This window comes from Propithecus coquereli, unplaced genomic scaffold (assembly GCF_000956105.1).
Source record: "Propithecus coquereli isolate 6110/MARCELLA unplaced genomic scaffold, Pcoq_1.0 Scaffold313, whole genome shotgun sequence".
In the NCBI taxonomy this organism is placed as follows: Eukaryota; Metazoa; Chordata; class Mammalia; order Primates; family Indriidae; genus Propithecus; species Propithecus coquereli.
In genome coordinates this window covers 1,238,596-1,249,639 of record NW_012148764.1, presented here as the reverse complement: position 1 = coordinate 1,249,639, position 11,044 = coordinate 1,238,596, and the positions used below count along the sequence as shown (strand labels likewise).

The window sequence follows — 11,044 nt, the reverse complement described above, 5'->3', positions numbered from 1 at the left end:
AAGCTCTCACCAAATGGGCCCCCTCAACCTTGGACTTCCCAGACTCCAGAACTGTAAGAAATAAATTTCGTTTCTTATAAATTACCTAGTTCTAGAAATTCTGTTATATGCAACAGAAAACAAACAGAGAGGGAAGGAGAGCTGCAGGTGAGGGTCTGGGAGTCAGATTCTCTACGGCCTACCCTGTAAAGACCTGGAGCTTTAATCTGAGATGGAGATGGGGGCAGTACAAGCAAAGCAGTGACATGATCTGATTTACACTGTAGCAGAATCACTCTGGCTTCTGTGTTGAGTCAGAGTAGACTGGAGGGGACAAGGATAGAAGCAGGAAGTCAGTTCAGCTAGAAGGTATTACTGAGATTTACTACCATTCAAGGGAACTCTTCACAGTATACACAATTAAAATTTTATATAGCTGTTTGTACTTGTGACTGGTGACAAGTCTTTGAGACATCTGAGTAAATGAAACATTAGCTGCATGAATTGTTTGATTTGAGAATTAAAATTAATCTTTGAATAGGGAATTCTCAATTCTGAGCTTCTGAGAGTAGTGTGAGATTGCCAAGAAAACTCATAGACCTAGAAAAGTAAATATAAACACCAAAGCAATTTTTAAAGCCTGATAATATTAGAAAATAGCAAACATGAGTTTGCATTACCTGCAAAAGAAGCTAAGATGACCACAAATAAGACAATTCTCTTAGGAACTTATTTCTTTAGCAATAAAGATGAAAACAGAACAGCCATGCTTTAGGGCAGCGTTCCCCAACCTTTTTGGCACCAGTGACCAGTTTCATGGAAGACAATTTTTCCATGGACTGGGGGTAGGGGGTGGATGTTGTGGGTGGTGGTGGTGGGGAGCTCAAGTGATGTGCAGCCCGTTTCCTAACAGGCCATTGACTGGTACCGGGCCATAGCCTGGGGGTTAGGGATCACAGCTTTAGGGGATATTATATGTATTTTTAAAATTACTAATAAGTAGCATCAACATTGTATTTTAGAGTTTACAACATGCTTTCATACACATTATTTCACATTATCTGAATGCTTTGTAAGTTTATGTACCTTATAAATGGCTAAGGCAGGGCTTCTCACTTCTGGCTCCAGATCCCATGATGGTTATTCTTGCTATACCTTTTGTCTACCTGCAGAGCTTGAAATATATTTGTTCCATAACATCTTTAATTATAAATTAAGAATGAAACACTAAAAGAAATCCAATCTGCCTCATGAGAATTTTCCGTAATTTCAGTTAAGGGCCTTGCTGTGCTTTGTCTCTCTGTCATTGTCAAAATGAAATTAGAAAATAACTAAAAAATGCTTAATGATGCCCATGTAGGGGGTGACAAAATGTTAGGCAGGGACCAAATTTGCAGGTGGCAGATACAGGCCAGGATGGCAGGTTCCTAGGGGCGGAGAAGGACGGGGTACCAGTTAGGGGAAGGGACTGCAGGAAAATGCAGAACACCTGACAATCACATCTATCAATCATCTGATAACACCCCACACCTCCCATAAACCCTCCCCTGAGGAGACCAATAAAAGGAAACCACCTGGGCATACTTAACATCTTTCTCTACTCATGGAGACTGATCTGTTCCTCTCTCTGGAACATATTTTCACCAATAATAGCTTCCTTCTTTTCTGCAATAAAGCTGTTTGTATGGAATTGCTTCCTGTCTGCAATCTCTCCGTTGTACTGGCCTGCTGGTGATACTTCCAAGCAAGGAGCCAAAGAACCAGGATAAGGACCAGAACCAGTCTGCCAAGAGGCCGGATGTAACAAAAGTAAGGATTTGGGGATGTGTTTTCTTGATTACATTAGCATTGGAAGTCTGTTAGGGAGCAATCTCCAGTATTAAAAGTAACACTCTTGAGCATTCTGAACATGTAGGCTTTATTTATAGTGATATATAACAGGTTTATGAAGGATGCTTTACCAAAAATTGTTAATAAAATAGTAAGGTAAATAAAAGGGCATTCCATTTACTAGATTAAAATTTGCAACCAATAGTAACCTTTTTCTAATATAAGCTTATGTTGGTTGCTTTGCTGAATCTTACCTCTTTTTGGCAGGTTGTTTTTAGTATCATTCAGTTAGGAAAAATTTTTCAATTAACAGAAATGAGCAATCACAGACATCCTTAGATTTTCGTCCAGTCGCGTTCATTTCACAAATTCAGGAGTGAAGCCCAAAGATCTGAACCCGGTAGCCAGATCTCCGGACTCCCAGTCGATTTCTCCCCTGGGTCCACCCCGACTTAATAAGCAGCTGGGCCAACCTTCTGGACCTGCTCTACGCAGTAGCAGAGCTTTCGCTCCTCCCTCGCTGGATTCTACACTGATCCCAGCTCCTCGTCCAGCTCCTATGGGACGCCAAGCAATTTGGAGGTCGAAAAGCGCAGAAATCACCGGTACCCAACCGCTACTCGGTACCAGGTTGAGCGTCCGCAGAGCCGGCTAGACAGGGTCGCAAACCGGAAAACGTGGAAGCTCCCGGACGTCCTCCTCCCCTCGCCACTACCTACACGGTCCCGCCTAGGAGGCCAACCTTCAGCCCAGACTCATCGAGCGAGGATGCCGCACTGAGGGGCTTCTCAGGCTCAGGCCCTGCAAAGCCCCGGAGCCAGTCCTAGGTGTCCTTGGCGAATGCCAGACCGGACGCCTTCACCATCCCAGCAAATCCTGAGCGGGCGTGGGACAGGCGACAACTCAATGTCCTGCAGGCTAGGCAGAACGAGTCGAACGCGGAACTAGGGAGCAGGCGGAGGCCGGCGCGGAGCTGTTGCTCAGCAGGCCCGGCCTGGCTTTGGGCCCTGGGCCTTCTAGCCGGGGGACTCTGCGCCTGCGCCCGCCCGGCCGCCGCCCGCTCTGCCGGCACGGCCCTGGTCTCGGCTGCTGCGCGCTGCCTGGGTGTCTGCGCGATCCATGGGCAGCAGCAAGGGCCACGATGACAGATTACGGCGAGGAGCAGCGCAACGAGCTGGAGGCTCTGGAGTCCATCTACCCCGACTCCTTCACAGGTGACTTCCCCGGCCGCTAGCCCGCAGCCGCCCGCAGGTGGAGTGGGACGGGCAGGAGCCGCTGCAGCCCTCGGCCTCCTGGGCTGGGGAGGAGAAGGGGACGGCGAGGCTGCGCGGCCACCTCGCCCGCCAGTCTTCTCAAGTTCTTCAGTCACTTACCAGTAACTCAATGACTTTTTCCCTTTTTCCGCTTGTTTCTTGACATCTAAAAGTCCGGGTGATGCTGGAGAGTGTCAGGCTTGGAATTGAGATGGGAACACTTGGGTTTCTGTGTAGCCTCTAGCAACCCGAGATTTCGTGAAATATACTGAAAGAGAAGGTATTCCAAGTGACGTTAGTTTTTCCAGAGTCGCAAAGGTGTTGGTTTTCACATTTTCACCTTTATTGAGGTAGAAACTGGTTTTCATACAATGGCATTTTAAAATTTGTGGGATTCAGAATGCTGTTCTCAGTAACCAGAATCGGTTTTGAGAGTAGCATAATCCCTGAAGTTTGTCCGGCGTCTTCTTTAAGAAAATATTCTGGCATTCTGCAGAATGCCTATTGAATGATGTGGCCTAAATTTCTGTTCCGCTGTAGATTCATAGGTTGTTAGACTGGAAGGGATATTAGACATCATCTAGCCTGGGACTCGTCCTGCCACAAGCAAAGTAATGGAGGCTCAGGAAAGGTAAGTGTCTTGCTCTGGGACTGCCAGCACGTTAGCGGCAGGGCTGGTACTGAGAGTTAGGTCTGGAATTCTTTCCTGTTCTTTCACCCTCCAGACATGTGGGACTGGGATCCAGCTCCAGATGAGATGAGGGGGAGCAGAAGATTACTTGGTAGGTTGGGCTGATTTAAAATAACGATAAGTTTATTAGGCATAATTTAAAGGAAGAGAATTCTGTATGAAGCCATGCTTCAAATGATTCTGAAAAGGCTACAAGATAACTGTATCAATGACTTTCTTTAGATCTGAGAAGCAGTCAAATACAGCCAATACGAGTGAGTAGATCCTAGGTTTGTGGATTTACATTACCCATCCTTTCCTTTAAGTGTTGTCCATCATTGATGGTCAGAATTTATAGTGTAAGGTATGTTACTTTAACTGGTAAACTCCAACCCCTTTCTCCCTTTCATTGTGCAGCTTAGTTTTCTTGGCTCCACCTTTTGACCACTGCTTGCAATGGTAGCAAATTTTGTTCTGCTTTGCCAACAGGCAGATGTCTCTCAGCTACCCCAGTATAGCTCCAGTCCTGTTCATGTTCTCTCTCACCAGCAGTACATCTGTGCTGTGAGGATGTTAAGGGGATGAGTGAAGAGGGGTTTGAGAGTGTCATTAACTGGGTGAGTGTGTATGGAGTCTGGCTCCCTTCTCTATCCTTGCTTATATGTTGATGTCTAAATAAAACAGAATATAGGGTCAGTTGTTGGATATATTCTTAGTTAGGATGTTTGGTCATTTCCAGCACTTTGGAAATGAATTGGTATGAACACTGTGTAGGCAGAGTCAAGAAAGCATAAGATGTGCTATTCTTTTCATTTCTTCAGAGTTAAGGGATCCTCCCTCATTAAATCCTGTGCATATAAGCATTTATAAAAGTGATACATTTTTAACCCTAAAAACAATCTTGTAGGTATTTCAAATTGTGCTAAGCTGTGACAGCTCTGGTATAGTTCAGTATGTGAAATTCTTGTCAGATGCACAAGTGCTTGAGGATTCTGAGCCAGGGTAATAAAAGACAGTTTATGACTCTGTGATGCACTGAAGTATTCTGCAGTATCAGTTGAGCCACCTGCCTCTAATTCCTGTCAGCATTCCTATAAGCTTTGCAATAAATAAATTAAAATGAGATGTCTTGATTTATAGTACCTAGGGAACTTTGCCTTACTAGTGATCATGTTCTTTATGAAACCTCTTATGGGAAAGGCAGAGGGCTTTGAAATAAAATGTTCCTATATTTGATCTTTTGAAATCTTGAGGATTTTCAAGGTTTGTTGCTTTATAGCCTTCTTTCGTGTGTATGATTCCATACTTTCGTATTCTCATGCCAAGTTTTGAGAAAGAGCTTGCTTTTGTCAATTTACCAAGGAACACTAATTGGTAGTTTTCTAACTTTCGAATCACATTTAACTTTGAGTTGTATTTAACTATTGGATTTGGTATATACTCAATGCTATTAACAAAGGACATAGATATACTTTTTTTTTTTTTAGTGGATGACTGAGTGCTTGACAAAGAAGCATTTCTTAAATACACAAGACACCATGTGGCTGCTGAAGAGGCACAGTGTAGCCCATAGACCTAGCCTAACCTCAGAATTAATTGCTTGACTATTTGCAAAGAACTTTTGGTCCACTGTTGCATTTGTTGTGAATTATAACAAATCATAACACAATTTCTTCTTTTTGCCTATTCTGTAGCTTGATTGCACATTGATCCAACCCTCCTAACAACTAGTCTTCCAAAATATAAATGGATTCTCCTGATACCACATTCTCCTTCAGTAGTGCTTCACTTGACAAGGTCCTGCTAAGGTAGTAGAATTTGGTTATTTCAATTTCTATATCAAAATCTCTGGCTGTGGGAAGTTTTGTTGGAACAAAATTTGTTGGCATCAGGTTAACCAAAAGCCAAATTTCCATAATTCTGTTTGCCTTACAAAGAGGGCTACATAATCCTGTATTTGCTATGTCAGTACCTCTAAGTAGCAGCCATCACCATTTAACAGGTATAATAATGTATCTTAGAGATAGGGTAGGAGTCATCTTGTAAAATTAGTTTTTCTAAGACATACTTTTTGAAAGGATAGTCACTCCCTGACAACCAAAGGGATTTTGATATGGGCTGTCTGGTTTTTGTGAAAACTTAAGTTCATTTGTGTATTCCTGTAGTGTACCTTTTAGCCACTATCTTCATTATCTTTGTTTTTGATAAAATACTTAATTTTGTCCATTTCACAATCATCTGCCCCCATGTCACCTAACGCCTCTCCTGCCCTTCCATTAGTTCTTTCCACTATGCCCAACAGCATTCATTTTCTCAAAAATATTTTGGTCCACTCAAAGTGGTGGAAGTCTGGCATCTTTAGTGAAGGCTAATCTTTCCTCTGCTGGCTGTAACTCACAGTAATACATTGGAATGGAATTAGTCCTTCATCAGAACTTGAGAATCATCCATTTTTGCAAATCCAATCAAATAACTTTCCCATCCTTATTTTAGTTACTACCAAACTTTGAAATATTATTCCTTGTTTTCTTTAATTTTTATTTTAGGATTAGGTTCAGCTGTGACAGAGAACCCCACATAGCACTAGGTTTTTAAAAAGGTAAATAAGTGATTTTTGCTTCCACACATAAAAGAGAGTTTTGGTAGCTATAGTCCAGGAAATCCTCAAGGACCCATCTTCTAACTTAGCTCTCGGTCATCCCTAAGGTGTTGTCTCACCCTCATGGTCAAAGGTGCAGCATTCCCTATTCAGGCAGTATGACAAATAAAGGAATGAAAAAAAGAAGTAAAAGAGAGCAGTTTCTTAAGGATGTTTTCTAGAAACAGTCAAAGGACATATCTGCTTCCATCTCGTTAGCTGGAACTTAGTTACTTGGTGAGGCCTAGCTGGAAATGAAACTGGAAAATGTAGTCTTTATTCTGGGTGCTCAGTATGCTCAGTTAAACACTGTATAACTTGAACAAGGGGAGAGTGGATTTCGGGGGTCTATTATTAATAGTAGTATTTCCCAATATTCTTTTTCTTTGTTGTACTTGGTTCACATTTTTTTTCTATAGTAGCACTTGGTGTAGTGTCCTCAGACAAATCATATAACCTCTCCAAGCCTCAGTTTCTATATCTGTTTAATGAGAAGGAATGTTAAGTATAAATATTTCATAACTGTTAAACAGACGTAACTCTTTACTAGAAATTTACCATCTTAGTTGTTGATATTGCAATAATATAGTTTCATAAATCCTTATCTTTATCAACTACCAATTTTGATTTCCACTCCTTTGGCTGCACATGAGCATAGCTACACCTTGAAAATGCCATCTCTAAAATTTTGGCCTTTGAAATTCCTCCTTCTGTCCATAAGCCTTATAGCCCTGTAGTTTTTTCGTTCCTATGTTTTTATTGAACATGCCTCTCATAATTTCTCACGGATTGATAGTTCATCAGCTTCTTTCTGGTCCATCTTGCCTCCCTATTCTGTCTGGCTCTCCAGGTCAAGCAGTTCAGTGATATTCTTGCTAACATCCCTATATCCTTTTGGTTTCCTAATTTACTAAATACTTCTTATATCCACTTTTAGGAGCTCAGTCTATTAAGAAAACAGACATTGGATAAATTTAGGGAGAGGGGACAGCCTGAGTTGTTTTGGAGAACTGAGGTGTGATGAGGAGTGAATGGGACTGGGGGAAGGGTATTCCGGCATGGGGCACAGCATATGCAGAAGCAGGACTCTGAGAGATGGAAATGTATTAAAAGGACAAGTGGTTTGGTATTGTTGGAACATGAAGTGAGAAGTAAGAGTCTTGGAAAATGAGATCTGACAAGTAAGCAGGGGTCAGATCACAGAGGGCCTCGTCAGAGATTTAGATATGATCCGACAGGACAATAGGTCATTGCCCATTTTATCCCTCCATAACTACGCAGAACATACAGTGCACACATTGTAGATACTGCCATGTCAGACCCAGATCCTGATTGGGGGGGTGGCTTCACAATAAAATAGGCTTCGGGTTATGCATGTTTTCTAGTGTGTAGCCTATGACTCCACCCCTTTCTCACGACTGATCCCAACATACTGTGTATAGATAGAGAACTGCTGCTATAGGTGGATAATGATGTGATAAAATCTGCTAGGAAACTCCATGTGAGGAGAGACAGTGGGAAGATGAGGTGGGATGGGGAGAATCATCCTTCTTCTTTCCTTGAAATGCTCCCTTGCCTTGATTTTCATAACACTGTTATCTCTTGAGTTTGTTATCACCTCTTCTGAACGCTTCTTTTAATCTCTGGCAGTTTTACTTCCTCCTACTTTGTTCTTCAAATTGAGGATTCCTTATAGAGTTGGTGTTGACTTTCATCTCTCTCTTGTTATTTTTGCAATGATCTCATTGATTTCATTTAGTCTAATGGCCTTCGCTATGATGTCTCTGTAGTTGATCCCAAATTGAATTAAAGCCCAGCTCTCACTAGTTCTATTTGCATATTTGATTGCTTCCAACTGAAAGTACCTGTGTCCTTAAAATATATCATGTATGAATTTTTATTTTTTTGTATTCCTCATTTGTGTTAGTGGTACCGTAACATTCTCAGCCTGCAAACTCAAAGTATCATCCCCATCTTAGCTTCCTCTGTATTTTCTGTTATTCCCCTTGCTGCCAGCCTAGTTCAGAACTTCATTACCTTTGCCTGGGTCATTACAATAGTTACCTAGTTTCATCCTACCTCTCGTCCTGTTTCCTTCCTTCCATTTTATGCACTGTTGTTAGATTTGTCTTCCTATGTTTAGAAAACAGTTTTGACCATATTATTGTTAAAAAACTATTGTCCATAATTGAATTTTCAGTATATTTTCAACTAGTTTTCTTTACCCACACATAAGTCCTCCAAACATAAAAATTTGTAATTTTTTTTTTTTTTTTTGTATATTCCTTTAGGTTTCCCACCATTGTGCCCTTGCTTTCATGGTACCCTCAAGTACATTCCTCTTCTCTATCTCTACTGACCAAGTTACCATCTATGATTTACAGCCTAGCTCAAATGACTTCCTTGGAATTTCTCAGCTGGAAATATGTTTTTCTTTTTAAATGAAGCTCTATACAGTTTATTCATTTTGGTTGGTTAGTGGCTGTATTACCTTAGACAAATTATTTAACAAGCTCTGTGTCTCAGTTGCTAAGTCTATAAAATTGGGGTGATACTATATTTGATTGTTTCTAAGACATATTTTTTACATTTTAACGAACTTATCTTACAATCGATTACATGTCATAGTTTAATTGGTACCTTATTTTTCTTTCTTAGTGGTTTATAAAGTAAGGTGCCATCATACTTGATGACATCATAAATATAGTGAGAGTATAAAGTCATGGTCTTAGTGCCAGAAGTAAAGGATTTTCATGTAACTGCATAGCATAGCACAGGCACAAAGTGATGCTCAATAAATGTTAGCTGTTATTGTTGGGTATAGGTTACCCCTGACCTACAGCCTCATAGAGTCCTAGAAAATGGTAACAAATTGGAATGTCAATGGGTTAAACCCTTACTTCTACAATTGCAGAGTTTAACGCATGTAACACATATTCATGACATGAAATGCTAAAGTTTGTCATGAAAGGAAATAAGAATGAAATACATCAACTATCTTTTTACATATACTTGTTAAATAATAGGCTAGGCCAATCATATTATGAAAGCTTTATTATAATGACCTTTCAGTGGCCTTTTCAGCATGGGCTGGACTGCCTGAGACTTAAAACATAAGTCCAGTGAGTCTGTCTTCCTGAAACACATTTTAGTAATTATAGGTTTTCATCATTGGTCCAAGTACCTTAAACTTCAGTTAAAATGAAGGCAACTGTCTTGAAAGTATTATTGATAATATAGATTTATGGCAGCTTCAGAAAGTTCCCAAATAGTAAAAGCTGAATAGTTTCCATGGTGACTTCTTCAGTGATCCATTGCTCTTTAATTTCAGAAAGAGTCTGTGGAGCTGTGGCCAACCTTGACAGGTGCCAGTGCTTCCCAGGCATGGAATGAGGCATAGGCTTTTCTCATAGGCTTAGCAGCCATCCCTGGTGGCTTGAAATTTCCTTATTTACTATTCAGATGGTTCTGAGTACAAGTTTTATTTTTTTGTTATTGTTTTTCTCCTTTCATTCCATTAGTTTACTTCTTCCACTGAGCAAGTATTGAGTTTCTACATACTGCCAGGCACTGACCTAGGGGCTCTCATAAAGTTGTTACGGTATTCTTGTGGGGGAATAGGTAGTAAACAGAGATACAGTATTAGATAGGCATTAGGCTGTAAAGTGACATATAAAGCTTTCTTATTTATATATGTATAAATGACTTACATGTCTTACATGTCTTAATAAATTGCAAGCAGTATATTTAGATTCATAGCTAATTCTTTTTATAATTCTATGAAAGATGGTAGAAACTCAGTAAGTATTTGTGAAAGAATAAAGATGGTTCCAGAGATGATGTGGCAGAGAGAGAAAGCAAGAAGACACAAACTAAGAAAACAATATTTACTGTTTGTTTGTCGTGGAGATTCTGAGTTAAACCCCAGAATATATAAATATGAAAATCAGTAATGAGACGAGTATTATTCATATGAGTAGTTTCTTTGTTTGCCATTGCCTTTGGGATTTTTAAGAATGAAATTTTTGATGTATAAGTGGAGATTTTGAAGTAAAAGGTAAACTCCTTATTTCATTGTTTTGGTAAAACTGTAAGAAGGTTATGTATTATAAGTATTTCTTTCCAGATTAAAGACAACCCTCCAGTTAAGTAGAAAGTTGATGGACATTTTATCATTTCAATGTTTTGTTCAGTCTGTATTTGTGGAAATGGAAATATAGAATAGGGACCAATTTCCAGGACTGGTTAGTGATAATTTGCTAATAAGAAAAAGTGTCTGCCTTAGGAAGCATGTTAATAGCTTCTTTGTATATTTTCTTTCAGTGTTATCAGAAAATCCACCCAGCTTCACCATTACTGTGACATCTGAAGCTGGAGAAAATGATGAAAGTAAGTCTAATAAAAAATGCTTGCAGTTTTTCTAAGCTTCTCTCTCAGGAATTTCATTCATTCTGCAGCCATCGTGCTGGGCATTGCAAGTGTGGAGGTGCTAAGGTGCTGTTATGAGTCTGGAACTAATGTTGTGTGTTTCTAATTGATATTTACTGTGTAAACATGAGAAAAAGGGAGGAAACCAGTGAGATACAGTGTGGTACGATAAGCTTAGCTTTTAAAAGTGAGGCAGAAACATTAACAGTATAACAGATGGAGAAAAGGTGGGAGATTTTTATTCAA

The 11,044-nt window shown here is 40.1% G+C and overlaps 1 protein-coding gene across 1 annotated transcript in view; it reads left to right on the top strand.

Annotated features, from left to right (window-relative positions):
- Positions 1 to 2,739: 2,739 nt before the first annotated feature.
- The window catches only part of RWDD1 (RWD domain containing 1), a 39,593-nt gene continuing 31,288 nt past the window's right edge, over positions 2,740 to 11,044 (top strand). The window contains exons 1-2 of the mRNA XM_012650130.1: positions 2,740 to 3,023; positions 10,694 to 10,759. Coding sequence (XP_012505584.1) covers positions 2,951 to 3,023; positions 10,694 to 10,759 — 139 coding nt within the window. The 5' untranslated portion in view covers positions 2,740 to 2,950. The remainder of the gene's footprint in view (positions 3,024 to 10,693; positions 10,760 to 11,044) is intronic.